Source organism: Athene cunicularia, assembly GCF_003259725.1.
Source record: "Athene cunicularia isolate RWA chromosome 21 unlocalized genomic scaffold, athCun1 chr21_part1, whole genome shotgun sequence".
NCBI classification, from domain to species: Eukaryota; Metazoa; Chordata; class Aves; order Strigiformes; family Strigidae; genus Athene; species Athene cunicularia.
The window spans coordinates 6,906,673-6,926,962 of NW_020799127.1; the positions used below are offsets into that span (position 1 = coordinate 6,906,673).

Below are 20,290 nucleotides of genomic sequence, written 5' to 3' on the forward strand. Positions count from 1 at the left end.
GGGGGGGGGGTCCGTGGGGTCGGGCAGGAGGGGTCTGCGTGTTCCTCCTGACCCCGCGGGAGAGGACGGGGCGGGAGGCCGAATTCTGGGGTCTCACCCCGGGACCTCTGTGCCCGCTTCCCCAGCTGGAGCGGGGGTTAGGGACCTGCCTCAGTGTTTACACCTTCATGGGAAGGTGGCGGTAATCTTGAGTAAACAAGATGTTTGTCAGTCTCCGGTTGTAAAGGTGACTTAACTTGCCCTAGGAGTTCCTTTGCTGCCTTTCTTGGGTAAACTTGTCATTAACGTTAATTGATAGTAGTCTTCCCTGTGTATAAAAACCTATTTTGAATTAAAATACTTCACTCTTTGGAAGAAAAAAGGCCCGAAACAGTGTTGAAGAATAAATAAAGGTTTCTTTGGAGTACTTTTGGCCAAGAGGGAACTGTTGAATGTTTTATTAAAACACATCCTTAAGTGCTTGGGATATTTCTGTAAAACTGAACTACAGGCGTATTTTTTAACTGATCTCACTTAATTTCTGTGCAGATCAATGGTCTTGTGTGTTTTCCTTGGGATTTCTTGCTGTTCTATGTAAAGCTATTTGTGTTTATAAAATTTGACACAACTTGTTTATTTAGTAGCCTGTGTATATTCATCTGTATTCTGGTTTTCTTTCTATGCAGCTGGATTCAAAATCATCCAGAGGAGAAACACTTTCCACATGTGGAGCTGTTCACTTCAGAATTAAATGTTACCTGTCTTGAATGAACTTATTACTATATATTTATAATTTTATTCAGAGTGCTAAATACAGACCATGCCTAGCAGAATGGGCTCAAAAATTGGCTTGAACAAAGACTTCATCAGAGTAAAAGCACACTATAGTGGGTAAGTCAGCATGTTCTCTCCTTTATATTGTGTCCCATCTTAATTCTGAAGCATACTGAGCAGGAGTTCATAGTCTGACCTAGTGATAGAGTAACCAGGGCACTGGTGGATTTGCAGTTAATGTCAGATCAGGTAGGTAAACTTCTGGGCTGTTGAAATACCGTCCAGACTCCTGCAGCATGCTGACTGTGGAAAAGAATTGATAGTTTATTCTTCTCTTGAAAGGGGAGAGAATGTGCAGAACGGGCCTGCAGTTATTCTGGGTTGATGGGTTATTGATTCCTGTTTGGTTACAAGTGTTGGTGGTCACAGGCAAGTGTAGATCCATCTCTTGCATCCAGATGTAGTTATTACATAAAGAAATTATAAATCTTACATAATGAACTCTACAAGTTGCTGCTGAAATCAGCAGGAAACTCTGAAGTACAGGTTTCCATTTACAGATGTCAGTTTGTGCTTTTTGGGAGAAAACCTGTAATGATTAATAAGAAACCTTTTCTAGGGGGGATTTTTAGATACTATTTTAAATTACAGCGCTTATGTCTTGAAGTTAAAGGGGGTGTTTCTTTGTGGATAGATATTTTAAGTCTTGGTAAGTGGGTGCCATTGTTTTTGTCCTTTTTAGTTTGTTTTATAGAAATTTTAAAAGGAATTATTTAGGTAAATATGAGAAGTGAGGGAATTTTGCTTACATTGCAAGTTACCACTAAATTTAGATGAACCTGTGCAAGCTGTTTGAAGACTCAGTTGTGATTAAAAAAACCCAATCAAACCACAATATTTGTTTCCTGTTGTGAATTAATACTAAAAGTAAACTCTTGGATAGTTTGACATTTAATTTTTGATAGCTGATTTTCCCTGTTCTTTTCCCAGTAATTTGACTAATGCAGCTTGAAGGGCGGTGGGATGGTAACAGAGCTGCTTCAGTTACATTCATGATGTTTATTTTTGCAGCTCTGATTTAAGGCAATATAAAAAGTCATGGTCCTTTATGACATTCAGTCAGTTGTCAGTGGAGTCGGGAAGATCTTATTACTTCAGCGTGAAATTTGTTTTTTCAAATGTGTATAATTGGTTTGCTGCTACTGTGAGGACATTGTAAATTAATGTTGTTTTGGTCTCTCCTGTCTTTCCCCAAGGCATAAGTTTAAGTAAATCCTTAGACTTGATTTGAAGTATTTAGACTGAATTTACTGGCATTTGTTAAGTGACCTGAGTCATCTTTTCTGATGTTCTACTGCTAAATAAGTAAATGTTGCTACTACTGTGGTTGTTCTTATATTGTGGTGTAGAAGAATGCTGGTTTGAATTAAATGTCATGTAATTATTAAAGTCACTCCACCAAATCTTATTGAAAACAAAGTGCTTTCTTGTTAAACTTGTCTACCAGGTCAATGCCAAGTAGTTTGAGGTCCTGAGTTTAGAATTCTAGAGCATTTGTGTTAATTTGGTAAATGCCAGTAGTTTTCTCATAAATTAATATGAAAATGTATCTGGTTCTACTTTGCCTTCAATTTCTAGCTGTGCTACTGACTTCAATTCCTTATGCCTAGTCATTTGATTTTTATGTCTTCAATTTGCCACCTGTAAATTGAATGTCTGGTAGAATCTGTTCATTTATCTACAGGTTAAGTTTTCCTATGAAAATTTGCTTAGTAAAAGCACAGATAAGCTTTTAGGGGTGAGAGTTCATGTCGAAACTTGTATCTTAACAAAATACAGAGATTTGCTACCTGAAATAAAACACATTTTACAAGAAATCCATGTATGAAGGTAAATGCTGTGGTTTACTGTTACTGCTGCTCGGTGGTTTTTGAAATGTGTTCATGATAGTTAATGCAGATCAGTTAGGTTTTGTTGTTACTAAGCAGCACCGCGGCTTTGTTTTGGTTATTTAATTGCATGTGAACTGCTTTATGAACTCTGAGTGAAAGATTTGTACCGTATATTTGCCATTCGTAATAATTATTTTCTATTCTGTTGTCTAATCCTATACCTCTGAATCATGTCATGCATAGTTTTAAGTTGAAAAGAACACCTGAACTTCAAATGCTTGGGTGATGCACTTCTCTGAGGTGCACAGATCTGAACCAGCAACAGGAGAGCTGCTTTAGTTCTTATTTATCATATATATATAAAATGTATATCTGATATATCATTTCAAAATCCCAGTTAAAATTCTAAGTATGAGGAAGTTCTAAAACACATGAACATTGAGTGTCTCTCTGTAGAGTCCTAGTATCTTAGGTATTCATGTTTCTGGGTGTGACAGAGTTCCTAACATAACATAGTATAAATAACTGCGTAAGTAGGTTGCAAAAGAAGGTAAACTTGTGTACTTCTCATTGCATTACTCCAGTGACTTTAGTGTATCTGCTTTATACCTGGTTACTTGAAGTCACTTCGGAGTAGAGCAGTGATGCAGTACCATTTGCTCCATGTTACCTCGGTTCTAAATGGTGACACGTTTAATCTGTCAGTGTGAAGGATTCTCTTGCTATAACTGCTCATACGTAATTTACTGGTCCCTAGTTCTTTGTGCTACTTTGTAGTGTCCAGTTTTGGATACTTGGCAAAAAGTGTCTTGTGGGATTCTTTAGTGTTGAGCGATGAAGGATTTTTGATTATCTGTGCTGTGATTGACTAATGTGGCTGTACAGACATTAAGATTAAACACAGTAATTCTCAAAGGAACATGGGTGTCATTGACATAATAATAATTTGAATAAATATCATTAATGTTTGCATCTGCAATAGGTGCTGTTTAGCATACTTCAGCTGGTTTTGTCCAATATGAAGTCTATTAATTTACCTGTAGAACGGCAGTGCCATCTGTTACAATAATTTTAACAATTTAAGGCTGATGAGTATGCCAGGTTTAATTGGAGCTTTTAGTGTGCATAGTAGAGTATTGTCTTACGGCATAATTTCAGTTTTGGAATATTGATTAGGTAGCTGTAGGAGCGTGCTTGTCCAGAGTTACCCCAGACCTACAGCTCCTTGAACTCAAGAGGAGCTGCATTTGTTATTGACCTTGTCTTGGTGCAAGGCATTGCACCAGACTCCAGATACCACCTTGAGAACTCGTTTGGTCTCTTACTTTCATAAGTGCATAAAAGATGATTTTTTTGACAGATGTTCTTAAACTCAACCTCACCTGACAGCTCTCAGTATTGTACAATAACACAGTTTACATGGGCAGTTAGTGTATATATTTCTTTCTCCATTGTTATTATGAAGAATTATTAAGTTGCTGTTGTTAGAGAACTTTACAAATTGTAGATTAAAGGTATACTTGAAAAGGTAGCAGTGCTTTTAATCTGAAATTTATTACAGTTCTTTAAAATTGTATTTTTAGAGCTTTGCGTACTATAGTTTTTCTCAGCGAAGGCAAAATCCAAAGTAATTAGTGTTTATCATTTAAAATTTAAGTCATATACTTTAAGAATCTTAGTGTAGTACCTTGTGGTTTCTGGTTGAAAGACTTAAGTAGGCAAAGACTTTGTTTTCTAAAATTACTTGTCACGTAGTCAGAAAATAGGAAAAGTGTCATAGTTGTTTTGGGAAACTTCTGATATATTTACTGTATTAAACTAAGAGGGTGAAGAATTACACGTGCCAGTAGCCATTAACTACGAAACTGTTTTCTAATTATCCCCTAAAAGGTTTTGAAAGTGCTGAGATGACTTGAGTACATCTCCTCTTTCTTCCTGCTCTTGAGAATTTACCTAATCCAAGCTTTCTCTCTAACGATATGGTGGATGTGAGGAAAAAAAACCTTTTTAATAAGATTTTACAATGATTGAGATCTTGCTTCTCTCCTGATGGAACAAGTATACCCAGATAAAATTTAGGTCTTACAAAATCTCATGGTTTTTTTACAACACTTCAAAAGCTGTTAGTTAGAATAAGGGAATTTGACTCACCCAAGTCAACATTCATTAAGGATAAATCACTAAGACAATTCATTCCTCCATACCAAAGTGTTCTTAAGTTGAACATTGTGAGATCTAATCCTATTGAATTCTGGCAACTAATTTCCATTAGTGGGAGCATTTTATGAGGAGTGCTGGTTATCTAAGTGTGATTTTTGCAGTTGAGAGTCGGTAGATGAAATTGTTGGAATATGGAGGCTAATGCAGATATTTTCTGATAAAAGCTTTTGTTTTCACCTCATGCAGGGACATCCTGATAACAAACTTGGATGCATCAATAAGCTATGATGAACTCTGTGATGAAGTGCATGAGATGTGTAATTTACAGCAGGAACAGCCAATTACCCTCAAGTGGATCGATGATGAAGGTATTGTACTGAAATACTACTTAGGCATCCTTGGGTGTACTGTTCATTGTGGTATAAAGAAGCAGCATTGAGGAGAACTCGTATAAACAAGTTTCATGTTGTGGAGCTACTTTTAGTTTCTAAATACCAGGGTATTTAGAAACGCTGTCTTATAGACCAGGGAGCTTGGAGAAATGAGCCTCAAAACATCCAGGTGGATTGCAGTAGCACTTGCGTTCACTTCTGTAGATGTGAAGGCTTTGTACTTTTCCATGATGATGAATGCTGTTTGTTTTAATTTTAGACTTTCACAGGCCTCAAAATTCTCAATTTCAAATTCTCTGCAAGGTCCCTTTTTGATGTTTTTAACCCTGTCAGCTTCCACAATGACAGGCATTTGCGTCTTCTGATTTGCAATTTATCACTTGAATGAGTGTTTCTGAGAAGCAATGCAATTGTAATATCAGAAGACTGTATTTAACTCTTCTAGGATTTTTGTGTTTTATGCAACATAGGTCCTGAGAATTCCAGTAATAACTGTTTTTTCTCTTTTTATGGTGGTTGTCCCTGGCCAACTGCATGATTGTCACTGACTGTAGTTTTGATTATATTAATGGTCTAACACACCTTTACATAATAATTAGAGGGTAGATGTTGTCTATTACTATCCTGTTGATGTAAAATATAATGCCCAAACATGAAATAAAGGTGACTTGAAGTTGGGTTTGTGGCTTTTTTTTTCCCCACTTGACTGATACTTCAGAGCACCTTTTTTTCAAATAGGCATTAAATAAAAAATTTATCAGAAATAAATTGGTTGCCCATTGTGGTGGGGAAAAATGCCCGGTGTATCTGAAGTCAGTCATGTCCAGAAATAGAAAAGGGGAGGGGGGGGTTCATATGTGGGGAAAAATAGTGTAAACTTATATTTTTGTGGAATATAAGTTGATAATTGATAAAATCATGTAAAAAATGATTTGTTGTGAAAATCTGGTTTTTACACTGTTCCTGCATGAAAGGTTGATGTTGCCAGATCTTGCTGTTCTAAGTTACCTTCAGATGTAAAGCAGTTTATCATGATTCTTCCACAAGCAGTTGTGAGAGCAACTTATCTTTTCTTCACCCTTCCTGTAGGCTTTGAATTATCAGCATGATGTGAGATGGATTTGCATGTTTTTCTGCTGTAGGATGTGGCAGTTCTCTGCAGCCTTAAGTTAGAGCTTTCTGGTTGCTGTGAGTAGCAGTGAAATAGAGATACGTGACACTGAGTGCCTTTGCTGCCTTTTTTTGGCTTCGTTTTGGAATGTACGTGTCACAGGAGCGTAGTGACGGGCCAAACTCTTGACCTAGAAGGTTGAGAACAGCTACCATGCATTATACAACTGCATGGGTGCTCAGTTGTCTTCCTGTGACACCTTGCCAAAGCCATGGTCTGCAGCAGAACTCCTGGAACTGAATGTGGAAAGGTGGGAAAAAAATACTAAATTGATTTGGGTAACATTTGTAATTATGAGGTTTGGTTTATTTAAGTAGTAGCTTATACTGTTCTTTTAGCCAAGTAGCATCGTTTGATGGGTGAGTGGAATTTCAGAATAATGATTGAGGAAGGAGATATCCTATAGTCAAAAAAGATTCAGTCCTTTTAAGATATCAAGGAGTAGTATCAATTATTTTTAAATTTTACTCTTCTGATTATCAAGAAAGACAGAAGCAACTGTACTAACTTCAGTTCCTAACCCTCAGTTTCATGGCAGTCTAATAAATAAGAAGTAACCTGATCAGAAGCGCATTGAGAATAATTACCTTGCATGTGTTTAGTTATTTGAGCTGCATGGCTGCTAATAAAAGGAAGATTATTGTAGGAAGAGGAAAGCCTCATGAGTTCTGAGTTGAAGGATTTTAAGAGATGATTCCTGTTAACTGTTTGTTTCTTGGTTTGGATATCTGTTGCATTGGCTCTTTGAGGTTTGCTTAAATTAAAACAACAAATTTTTTTGTTAGTTGCAATTCTAATAGCTGTTTTCTTCTAGCCTTGCTTAAATACATACCTGTGCAGCCCTTTTTCTAAATCCTGATTTGAAGTTGTTAAGTTTCAAGCAATCTGCTGTTTTGGCTGCCTTCAATCCTCAAAAGTTTTAAGTTACCCTGTTTCTGCATATGAGTGAGTGTTTCCACTTATTGCCACATGTAATTTAAGTTCATTTGACTGATTGCACCAACAGATGTTCTCTTTGAACTAACTTAAAGCAAACAATTGCTGATGGCTTAATTAATAAAGAAAACGTACCAAAGAGCTGAGGAGAATGAATTTTCTGTTGGGCTTTTTTAGTGTTTCTCTGGCTTATAAAAGATCCAAAATGTTTGAACTATGAATAACTCGCTCATAATAAAATCCCATGAACATGTAAGGAATATGGGTTGTTGCTTTGCAGTACAAATAATTCTTTTGACTTTTATGTTGCATTATTGCAGTATTTACAGATCATGAAGAGCAGTGGCCTTCAAAGAGCAGTAGATGCACCCTGGCGTGCATCTTTGCTTAAAAAAAAATGAGGATTTAAAAAAAAAATTGATTTTATTTGATTTTAATGCACGTTTTTGATGTGCGTTGACACTGGTGCCACCACTTGGCCAGTAGATGATACGGCCATGTGTCTCACGGTGAGCAAGGCGTGCTGTGGGAGGAGTGGGTGTTCCACAGACTCGCAGGCGTTGGGTGACACCCTCTCTCATTTGCTTGCTTTCAGTGTGTTGTGACGTGCTGCAGTTTACGTGTGTCTGGTTAAGTGGATTTATGGATTAATTATCTAGTTTTAGCTAAAATAACCCTCCCAAGGTAATGCTAATAATGTGAGCACAAGCTGACAAGAAGAAAATGGTGGAGCTGATGTTTCTCCTGCTCCTAAGTATGAACTCTGTCAGCCACGCTGCAGGGTAAAACCAACGATTATCTAATCAGATCTGACAAGTCAGTCAAAAAGATTCAGCCTTATCAAGAACAGTATTTGAAATATGTATTTACATCCACTATTTTTAATGATAAAACTCACCCTAAGTGTATGTTGTGTTTTGAGATAATAGTTAGTGATAGTATGAAGCCATCATGAATAGCAAGACATTTAATAAGTATCTAGAACAAGACAAATCTCTATTTATTTTTTTTAACTAATGTTTTAAGTCTTGTGATGCTCAATTCAATAATTTACAGAACTTCACTAAACTTTATATTAAATTTTTAGAAGCCAGTTTTGAGGCTTCTTACGTAATAGCAGAAGACAAAAAGCCACATACCACTGGGGAAACACTTGTTTTTTCTTTCAGGGTAAAAATGGCAGGAATGATATACGGAAAACAAGATGGGGACAAACTAAAATGTGTTCCTTTGTCAGGAAATACTGCTGGAAGATGCATAGAAGATATTGCTGAATGTTTGAGGAAACAAATGTTAAAACAAACGATGCAGTGTGTGGGGTTTGCTGTGTGGTTGGATGAAAGTACAGATGTTTCCAGCGTGTCTCAGCTTACTGTGTTTGCTAGATTTGGTTTCAGTAATGGGATATGAGAAGATGGAGTTTTTTGTGAGTCACTGAAGGGAACATGTACTGGAAAAGACACAAACTCAACAGTAAATGACTTAAATAAAAAGAATGTTTTATGGAAAAAGTGTGTAAGCCTCCACTGATGGAGAGGCTGGTTTGACTGGAATAAAAGAAAGGATTTGGGGGTAAGGTTGCAGGGAGCACACTGCGGAGGGAATTCAGCCGCTGCATTGTTCGTAGGCAGGCTGCTGCAGCGAGGAGTTGGAGCCAGAAGGGTTTGGAGTGCTACAGCATGTCATCAATGTGATTTAATTTTATAAATCCAAGAAATTTAGATCAGCCAGTGTTCATGATACTTATTACTAAGTTGGGGAGTGACCATGAAACTTCCTCATAGAGGTTAGCTGGTTGTCTGTCAGCAACGTGCTTAGAAGAGTTGCTTGACTTAAAGATGAGTTGAGCCTTTTCCTTTTTACAAAAAGATAAATGTTCCAAATATGCGGACACTATCTGTGATGGCAAATGGCTGTTAGTAGTTGCTACCTAGCAGTTATTTTCAAAAAAATTAAACACTGAATCCTAATGATGGAGAAAGTGCTTTTCAAAAGGAACTTGTGCCCTGTGGAGGCAGCGTTTTGAAAATGGAGATTTGGAGATATTGCTGTTGTTCCGTTGGTACACTTCAACTTGGAAACGGAATTTTCTAACCTCTTTAAAAACTCTTCCAGACAGTTTCAGTGGGTTTTGAACCCATGAGTTAAAAATATAACACTTCCAGGTTAGTTAGCAAGAGCAGCTGACTGACATCTGGGAGGATGAACATTTCCTAACTGAATGCCAGCAAAACCTTTGCAGAAAATGGTGGATGGGATTGAAGAATGAGTATTATGATTTAATATGGATCTATGTATCTTTGAGATCTTTTTTTTTGTTTAGTTTTTTTAGTTTAGTTTAGTTTACATTAAAACCAAGTATTGAAATAAACTGAGCTTAGAACCAGACCTTTGAATCATGATATCATAGAAGATTAAACCAAGATTTTCAAGTGATGAAGCATGTTTAATCACATAGCTCTCACTAAAACTATTTTTAATTTTGAGTGTTTTGAGAGGTAAGGTTTTGTGCTATTAATAAAAATATTTTTAATAATAATTTTTAAATGTGTATCGTTGTGTATATATAATACACATACTTTATGAATAGACATATTGGCGGGTTGCGCTCTAAAAATTTTAATTATGGGATGTGCTGTCATAAGGAAGTTTGGAGGCCACTGATCTATGGATTATCATGGGCTATTAACACAGTACTTCTGCCTCCCAGAGAGGTACTTCTGTATTATCTTCCAATTCAGATGTTTAAGTAAAAATGTCCTCACTTAAACTGATTAGGAGTTATGCCTGGGAAAGGTCATCTTCTGAAATATAGGGCTCAGTAATACATGAGTTCTGCCTTAGCTTCTAGTTCTCCCAAGAAGCATTTCCAGTGATTTCTTTGGCACCAACAAATTAATTCAGTGTTTTCTTACGGAACATCACCAGTATGTCGTATTGTTACTTCACAATCGTGTTGAAGTCCGTTCTGTTAGCTGAGATGAGCTGTCCTTGGGCCATCTGTCCTGCAGAGAAATGGAGTTCTTTATTTTTGCTGCTTAAAGGCAAAGATCTGTACCACAGGTAGTTTTTAGTCTTCCAAATATTACTAGTTAGTAATGTTTTTGGGATACTCTGGCTGGATACTTGCATTCCTTCATAGTTTCTTTAAATATAAAGATAATAGTGTATGTCAGAGAAAAAAGGTAAAGGTGTGGATAAGGCATGGTCCTTGAGCTCAGGCCTTAGTGTGCAGTAATGCTTGGGGGTCTGTTTATTTTACTTTTTTTCCCTGTGAATTTAATCCTGAGTGGTATCTTGTAGTTTAGGGTGTGTGGGTTTTTTTAATCTATTTTAATAGTTAGGCTCTTTAGAATATGCTTTAAATTGTGGCTGGCATGTTGCCTTTTTGAGAACTTTTAAAAGCTGTGTTTGTTGAATCTGTTACTAAAGAATGTGGGTACAGAAGACAAAAGTCTTAAAAAAATTAAGGCTGGATATATCTTTCTGGGAGAGTGTGTAGTCTGTGGGTAGGCAGGTTTCATTACTTATTTTCCTTCTGGTTTGCTTTTCTTCTCAATCTAAGTTAAAAGAAAAAACATGACCCTTTTTTCCTCAAAGCATACAAGCAAGCCCTGAAATCTTTAGAGACTATGAGAGAAATCAATTTTGCTTTAGGTTTCTCCATTAATGTTGGCATTTGTATCCCGTCTGCAACTTTCATCCATGTGTCTTATTTTTTTACATTTTTTTAATCGTAGATTGTTTTTCTGTCAGTCTAGTCAGAGAGACTCAACTAGAATCTGTGTGTCTTCATAACTTTTATGTTACCGTATCATGGTTCTGCAGTCCGTGAAGTTAAGGTAGTAAGATAACGGGTGTTTTAACAAAGGCTAAATTAATTTTGAATTTTATTTTCAGGATATTAGGAAGTGATCTTGCTTTTTTCTGCTATGTGTTAAACGTCTTTAAGCATATCTATTAGCTTTTGTATTTTGTTGTCACCTCGAAAGCCAACATATTATTTTTTTCTGTCTACTTGGTTTTGATAAAATTAGAAGGGGAAAAAAGAAAGTGTTGATATATTTTTGGCTTTGATCAAAATGCCAGCTTAATATCAAATGATTGCAAAAAAGCAGTTCTGGAGGCTTGATACATTTTTACTGACTAACTGAAATTCTCCGGTTAATTCTTCGGTCATCAATTTGTCTATGTATTGCTCTTTTATCAGGTGACCCCTGTACCATCTCATCTCAGATGGAACTGGAAGAAGCCTTCCGTTTGTATTGTCAAAACAGAGATGAAGGGCTGATTATTCATGGCAAGTATTACACATAGAACCTGTATGAGTTTGTTTATAATCCTAACAGCTTCTTAAATGTCAGATTGGAAGGTCTTTGTCAAATAACATTATTCTTTATGTAGCTAGTGTCTTCTAGTTATAAGAAGTTCTTTTGGGTGTGGAGCCCAAAGCTGAGACTATACAGTAGGCTTTGATGGGGCTTTCTGTTCTAAACTGCACGTATTTGTTAATGCTGTAGTCAAGTACAAGATCTTTCTAGTATGGAACCAAATTTTGATTACATAATTTCTCACACAGAATTATTTAAATGCTTGCAAAAACTGTCTTTGTGTAAATATATTCAGGAATCAAGGAAAGTGTACTACTGAGAATGTTTTGACTTAAAAAATCTTAATGTTTTTGTTTTAGTTTTCTCAAGTATTCCAGAGAAACCCGGCATGCCCTGTCCAGGAGAAGATAGTGAGTACTAAAACGTTACCAAGTTTTATCTTTTGTTTTTTTCAGTCACATGGAAAAGAAACATATTGAAAGATGTTCCTAATCAAGTGTTTACGTGTATATGTCTTGTGTTTTCTTAATAGAGTGTAAAATATTCCATATTTTATCAACCCAGAAATATAAAGGAACATTGTAGTACTGTTTTAACGTTTCTGAGGATTAATACTGGTTTCCAGTGACTGATATATTGGGAGGAAAAGAGGTCAGGATTTTAGATGCATACTTGAATGTGGTCTTTTGCTTTTGTGGTTCTTTTGGTCTCTTAACTTCCAGGGAAAAGTCATGTACTGAAGGAGAGGGAGATGCAGGCTTTTCTATAAAAAGGTTATTAATTTCTAGAAAGAATCCTTTGAAAGGTAGATAAACCTCCAGTGGAAGGATACGTGATTGATACGGTTTACTTGTATTTCAGTAAGAAACTGCACAGGCTTAGAAGTATCAAACAGCTTTATAGTCACTTTTAATGAAAATGATGTTATCAGTACATTAGTTCATATCTCTATAAATGTTGAGGCAAGGAGTGTGACTGAGTGTCAGAGTTACCAGGTGATGCTTGGCCAGTCACAGTAGTATGAGTAAAAGCGAACTGAAGAATTGAAGGACCTTTGCTCATCTCTTTGGAAGATACAAGAGCAGATAAAATTAATTGCTAATAAAAGCAAGTAACACATATTTGCTTTTACACGTATTTGCTTGGTGTGGTTTTGAGATTTATACCAATAGGAGAAGATGTCTTAGCTGCTTGGGATCTACTGACAGACCGGCTAAAAATGTGTAGTACAGTGGCCAATAGTTGGGAATAATAATTTTTGGATAAATAGTACTAATACACTAATTGTTCTGTTGAGAACTTTTACTGAAATTCAGAAGATGGGAGATGGAACAAATAGCAATATTACAGTTTTAATACAATTTTTTTTACATTTAAACCACAGTAAATGAAAGGTTAAGTGTAAAAAGCAGACGAGTTTTCATGTTGTGACTAGCTTGTTCAAGTTGTCTCACCGAAAGAAATAAAGAGTAAATGTGCAACGCTATCTGCTGTTCAGCCAGTTAGAGAAAATAAAGACTGTTTTCTACACTGATTAGGAGTGTTAAATGATTTTCCTTAAGACACTTCATTTCCAAAGGGAAAAAAAGAAGATATCTACGTGATCTTCCCAGTTTATTTTTAGGGTGAGCCAAGCAAACATTTGTGTAGGTGTTTTCAATATACTACTTTCCATATACCCGAGGTTTTTTTCATGCCTTGTTTAATGTTGTTTGTGTGCTTGCTTGTATCTATCAGAATAGTAGGTTTCTTACTAATTTTGTTCAAGTTTCAACAAGGAAGTGGGCAACTGGTCCCTCTTCGTATGTCACATAATTTACTTCTGCTGCATGTGCAAGCAAGTAAGACTTAATGTCAGTGCTTGTTTGTGAGTTAAAATTCAAGTGAGGACCGTGTAGCTGTATTTTACCATATGTTGAAACTTTATAGATTTTTACTATGCTGTCACTTTCCAGTTGAGCTTAACAGCTTGAAATATCTTGTGGGAAAATATTTTCAGGCTTGAGTTTCATGATCATTCTGGAGAGAGTGGCCTTAGGTTTAGATGTGTTCTTGATGTGAATTGTGAGTTAGAGAAGGTGATATGACTTCAACTGAATCTCTTCCCTGACAAGGTCAGGTTTGCGTTGGCAGGCAGAAGTTGAACCTCTATATCTACAGAAACTATTGTTAGCAGCAGTGGAAGTTTCGGTTTTCCCCACACCTTGTCACTTTTCCCAAATTTTATTTTGGAAATGATGCTTTAGGATGTTCAGGTAGTTCAATGTCTTGTGTGCCTTTGCCTTTTGTGAGAATTACCCTAGAAGAGAAAGCACTGAATTTGGGGATTAGTTAGCCTTAGAATGCTTGTAATGTTCTACCAGGGCAGATTTTGATGCCAAAGATTAAATGTAAGTGTTAATATAATACTCCATCGTAAGTCTTCAGATGGTGTTCTGTGAAACAGCTGTCTTTCAGTGAAGATAGAATGGTTGCTTTTATTTAAAATTCTAACTTTGAGGTGTCTCCCCCCCTCAATTCTGCAACTAAGAATGGAACAACCAAGTCTGGCATTGCTACAGTATTTGGGGCTATTTCACAACATGCTGAAACCTATTTTGTTTTCTTTTTCTAACCTGCTTCTAACTTGGATGAAAATTGTGGGGAGTGAGCTTGTATGAGCATCTGTGCCACTCTGCTTTCCCAATATGGGAACTGAAGGAACCATCTGACTCTAGCTCTGCTTCCATTCCCGTGGCTGTTTAAAGAGGGAAGGAGGAAATAAATCGTGTTGTATCAACCTAGACGGGTGCTAGTCCCAAACAGAATTTGCCCTTATTTGTGAAAACACAAAGCAAACTAATGTGAAATACTGTCAGGAAAAGAAAGCTAGCTGGAGGAGGGAAAAGGCTGTTCCTTAAAGGGGTGTCTGTGCGAGTAGTGTGGCATAATAAAGTTCACTGCAATTTAATAATCTCATTAAAAGTGTAGATATTTTAGTACAGAAGATTTTTTTGTGTTAATTTGTGAGATGCTTTAGTTATCTGAGGCCACGAGATGAACTACAGCAGCACATAGATTGGTGTGACTCAGCTGACCTGGTTATTCTGTCTGTAGGGTATTTCTCCCTGCATGGTTTTACAGGTCATGTTGGATCATCCTTTGTTTAAAAAGCCTGTTTAGTAGGGTGTGCTCGGTAAATGAGTTGTAGTCAGGTTTCCCGTAATTTAATGAGTTAATTCAGTGCATACTGCCTCTTTGCATCCATGGGGCCTGCAAGGAAATCTGGTCTTGTGGCCTAGTTGTAACTATTTTCAAATTGTTTTGCCACAGACCTAGTAAATGGTGATGGCGCTCATTTAGCATGAAGTCATGCTTTTGATGTTATTGCTTGTTAGCTAAAGGTATACAACAAACATCTGCATTGCACTCAGACTGCATGGAAATGATATTGATGTTGGTGATATTTAAAGGACTGTTTATCTTGACGGGACTAAAATATTGTCCATTTTTCCGAAAATATTTGGTATGTTTCAAATTCTTTATTTCTGTATGAGAATATTACCTATGCACTTCTCTAAAGCATCATGGTTACACTATAAAGGAACTTAGGAGTTTGCCTGAAGTTATTTCTGGAGGCAAACGAACAGTTAACTAGTCACTCTGTCCAGAATGGGTTTCTACTTAAAATTAGCAGTCTCTAAGGATGGACTTCTGGTTTGTTACAGAACTGCAGACAGTTTGAAATGGAATTTTTAACCAAAGCTATTCAATTGCTAAATAATTTAATGTGCAGTATATTGCTCAGACTTGTTCATACTAGGTCATGGAGTGACTCTTTGTAATAGTATGTGATTTTCCTCATACTATATTTCTCATACAGAAATATTTTGCAGAGAATTTCTGTAGAATTCTAAGTTTTTCTTTCCACTTCCTTCAGAACAAGAATGCTTTGGAAGAAGAGGGCTGAAATATGTACCGAGTGGTTTGCATTTGTGTTGAAATCTTAATAATATAGTGGCTAACTGTCCTGGACCTTTGTGAAATTGAACAGTTTTGAACTGTACCAGCATGTAAAACTGGAAATAAATGCATGTAATCCATTAATGGAATAAACCGTGTGACTAATAATTCAATTCTGTTTGCATGCCTTAAGAAAAGTTCTTTTTGTGCTTGAAGAACCTACCTCCTTCTGTGGATGTGATGCTGTCTGCAAGATAGAATTTGCAGTCTCCAGCATCTGAACTTGTATTGTCTCTCTATTCCTTTTGCTCCTGAAATTTTACACTATATTTTTTTTTCTTTTATAATGTATGTTATTGTTGGTGTGACCCAGCTTTCACTATAAATGCATGGCTGCTGTTGCAGCAGCAGTACCTTTCACCTTCAGGCGGACAGTTAACCCGTGCCCCCAGACTGGAGCGGCAGTGCTGCGACGTGGGTGAGGTGACAGGATTTCTAAACCATCTAGCATCTCTTCCCAGATACTGAATGTGACCTCTCACAGGCGTTTCTAGCATCGGCTGGACTGGAGCCTCGGGTACTTTATCACAGTGATTCCTGATAAAGATGGCAGGCTTTTAGACCAGTCTTTCATTTTTAATTTTTTTTTTTTTTTTTACTTTTCTAGTAGATGAGGTCAACTCAGTTGGATTTGATACAAAACAAGGCTGGTTTTGAGATGTTGAGGTGTGTATTTCTCTTCTGTGCTCATAAGCAGTAGCCTTCCTGATACACTGATACAAGGCATGCTATCTGGTTGGCAGTTTTATAACTTAGTTATTGTAGTCTCAGCTTATTTACACTGACAGATCTTGATCTGATTTATCACTCTTGGTGCTGCAGCGCGTTGTATAACAAAGCATGTTCAGCTGAACAATTTCTATTGATTTGTAGGACTTCCCTAATGGAATTGCTGGTTTTATCAGAGAAATACTTGTTTTTGTGACATCAGCTCCTTGATATCCATGCCATGTTTTAGTTTGTGCCTCAGCTGCTAGCTACAGCCTCTCAAGGGAGCCAGTACCACCCGTGCCTGGATACATGAGGCAGAGATGTGAAAGGGAGAGACGGGGGTAACCAGTCTTCCATTAAATATTTGCTCTTAATGTTCGAGCTGATCCTGCCTATTGTCCTTGGTATCTAATGGTATTCAAACAGCGGCATCAGTGGAATAAAGGGAAAATGTTTCATTTCATACCTACTACATTGTAAAGCATAAAGAATTACATGCTGAAGAAGCTAAAGAATAAAACCCAGTGAGTAATGCATGCTTTTTCTATAGATTTTATGTATCATCATTGTGATTGCTGTTATGAATTGAGGCCATTGATGCAGTCTGTGTGTACGTGTGGTGCAGTAGATAATAGAACTCAGCATTTTGGTTATGATACAGTTGCTTTGCCTACCACCCTCCTTTGCAGCCATAGATTGTTACAAATGCAGAGATTCCTGCTGCCTCTTGTGCGTAGGGATGTGGCTGAGAGACCTCTCAGAAATGCTGATAAAATTGCATTGAAAGGACTCTTGGGGAATGTATTTTAGGAGGAAAAGAACAGAAGAGTGAGTGATGCTGCTGCTGCTAATATTGGAGATTAATGAAAGAAATGTATCCAAAAAACTCGGATGGTATGTGTTCAGGGCCTGTTTGTTGTAAGATTGCTGATGTAAAGATTAACGATTTAGAAGCATCATTTTCTCAGGCCTTTTTGTTCAGTTGTGTTTAGTGGATTGTCTTGGATGTGTTTTAATTGTGAAATATTTGGTTTGGATTAAGGTTTACTTAGTTTTTAATATTGTCAGAATAAACTGTGCTAGTATACTTTGGCATTTTTACATCTGAACAAATAGGTGTATTTAATGTTTAAATTCGTCTTGGATTTGAGTAGCTAGTGCTAATAAATTTTAGGATTGTTTTGCTTTTGGCTTCATTAAAATAATGCAGACTAGCAAACCTTTAAATTTCACAAAAGAGAATGAATATGTTTTTAATGTGTAAGTACTTAGGGCATTAGTATGACAGTAAATGAATGATTTTATTATCTGATATTTCTGGCTGGTTTTGCTGCTCTTTTTTTTTTTTGGTAATGATTACACTGTGTTGTGGATGTCTCTTACGCTCTTTGTTTATCTGCTCAGTATTTTAGTATTAGGTGTTGGGACTTCATTTTTCACTAAGCTGTCTTGCTTGAAATTTTCATCATAGGGTTGAGTAAAGGTATCTTACTAACCTAATTACTGTTGTGGGCTGGTTTATTTTAGGTATAGATATTTGCTTTTTCTTTATTTCTGCCTGATACTACAAAATAGCCCTGAAAGGCTTCTTGCTACAGTAGTGTGGCCTGTAAATATTTTTCTAGCTCATAAGGCAGGTTTTTCCCTTCATTTGTTACTGTATTGGCAGCAGCGATTAGGTTATTCAGAGCACGTGAACCAATTTCATCCCCCAATGAAGAAAGGAACTATTGCGACCATAGAGACTATTCTGAAGACATAGATTGGATTGCGCTGGGTAATTAGGCAATTTTGGAACTGCTAGTAACCCTCTCCTGGTTTCTAGTAATTGAGCTGACAGAGGGGAAAACTGTACTATTTTAAATGTGAGATATGTTGTTGCTTAGGAATTGAAAATAGCTGTGTCATAGTTTCTCAAGAATACCTGAAATCTGTTCCTCTGTCTTAACTGTGTACCACTTTTTTTTTTTTGTACGTGGCATATTTGAAAAATATACATCCAGATTATGAGAGAGCATAAGTTAATGAAAACAGAATTGTAGATAAAGGTCTAGTTTTGCTTATAATCATGTAATGTTTTTAATTCTAAATTAATTTCAACACTTTTCCTACCTATGAAACATCCAGTGAAGACTGAAGAGCTAGGCCTCCCTTTGCTGTCTTCCTTTACTTTTAAGATACTGGATGTTGTAGCAGATGTTTGTATGCCAGTTCATAAACTATATACTAAAAATGCAGTGGAGTAAGGAATGCTTGGGCTAGTTTTTAAGGTGTCACAACAAATAGCAGGTGTTCTGTTATTTATTTCACACACACCCCTCTTAGATGTTGCTCAGGATGTAGTATAATCATACAGGGAAGATGTTACCTGATTTAAAAAAAACTTCTCTTAGGTGTGAGGTCTAGCCCCATCCCCTTATGTTCTCTCTCATACTTCCAATCTATATACATCTCAGGAGCTGTAAATCCACTTTTGATAGATAGGAATTTGGGGTAACTAAATTGGCAAGAAGGTGGTGAAGCTTTATGTGTTATTTATTGGAATTAGTGGACATCCATGAGCCAGTTAAACCCTTGTTAGGCCTGTTTCAGTGGCTTGAAAGAGCTGTTTAATGTGTGACCTCTTAAATGATATGGTCAAGGTTAATTATGTATTATTGTACTTGGGATTCTGTGTAATACTATCTCTTGAAATTAGTTGCTCTATGCTAGTTATGTTTTTTTAATGTTTAACTGAGCCACAGAAATAGCAACAGAGGCCTGCAGGGCAGGTAAAGGGGCTCTTCGGCATTCATCTCTTGGATTTTTGAGTTGGTGTGAGAAAGCAGATTTTGTGAGAGATTTCAGGTGCTGCTTATTTGAAATGGAGAGCACTTCCGAAGTGAAGCCTTGTAAGACTGAGCAGTGACAGCACTTGGCTAGCTGCTGAAGGCTTGCTGTCAGTACAAATCTGGATGGTAAATAAATCTCCTGAAGTGAAAAAGCCCAGAGTAGCTAACTTAAGGCATGCTGAGAGGGTGTTTTTCAGACGAGGCATGTGAGAGTCCTAAGCATCCCTGTCAGTGCAAGAGTTAAGAGTTGAACAGCCTGTGCAGTTCTGTCCTTAAACCACAGGGGGAAGGTAGTGGCTTGGGTAGTGGGAAAAATGGAAAACTGAGATTCTCAATATTGGCTAGAAAGCACCTCTTTTGCAATTCTGAAGTTCCGTTACTAATTCTTGAACATTTCTAAGTGTTTGTCCTTGAATTGTTAGCTGGGGAAATATTTTAAATCAGAAACTAACTGGAGGCAAAACTTCAATTTTTCAGTATGTTCCTCTTTGCTTTTACAATAACATGCTCATTCTAATAATAATAATAATAATAATAATAATAATAATGCTATTATATGCTGCTTCCAATGATTTCAGTTCTCTACTGCATTCTTCAGCAAAGCAGGTACAGATGCCCTGTGACTGCACAGGACTGTCCTTTAGGTTGTCAACTCGGATAAAAACTCTTCTTGCCCCTAGGGGTTGCGAAGGAGGAAAGCCTCAGGCAGGCAGTGGTAAAATTGATACTGTAGAGCCTGAAACAATGGGTCTGGGATTGGGACCGATCCACTCATTTCAAGGTGCAATCATTGTTTTTAACAGTAGCATTACACGCTGTCTCAGTGTTACTTCAGACTTGTTAGAAGGAATTGCTACCACGAAGGGATTTTACACAGCAGATCTCACGCACAGGCCATGGAGAACAGATAGAAATGAAGAGGCTTTTGGGTGGGAAGCCGTGTGTAAACTTTGTAGATTGGGTATAATTATCTTCCTGCCCTCTGTGGGGTGAGTTGAAAGCCCCCTTCCAAAAGCTGAAAGACAAATACCATCATTAATTTGAAACCATGGGTTTTTTTTTAACGTGTTAAACACTGAAGCTTTCCACTAACACACCAGATGAAAGGGCG

The 20,290-nt window shown here is 37.0% G+C and overlaps 1 protein-coding gene across 3 annotated transcripts in view; it reads left to right on the top strand.

Annotated features, from left to right (window-relative positions):
- Positions 1-204: 204 nt before the first annotated feature.
- Positions 205-20,290, top strand: part of PRKCZ (protein kinase C zeta) — a 67,772-nt gene continuing 47,686 nt past the window's right edge. Inside the window, exons 1-5 of one of the 3 annotated variants that reach the window (XM_026862532.1) lie at positions 205-226; positions 666-870; positions 5,052-5,173; positions 11,515-11,604; positions 11,995-12,045. In XM_026862532.1, the coding sequence (XP_026718333.1) occupies positions 800-870; positions 5,052-5,173; positions 11,515-11,604; positions 11,995-12,045 (334 nt within the window). In that variant the 5' untranslated portion in view covers positions 205-226; positions 666-799. Of the gene's footprint in view, positions 227-665; positions 871-5,051; positions 5,174-11,514; positions 11,605-11,994; positions 12,046-16,611; positions 16,873-17,105; positions 17,243-20,290 lie in introns of those variants that run through there. The other 2 variants (XM_026862534.1, XM_026862533.1) reach the window with 2 other exon arrangements.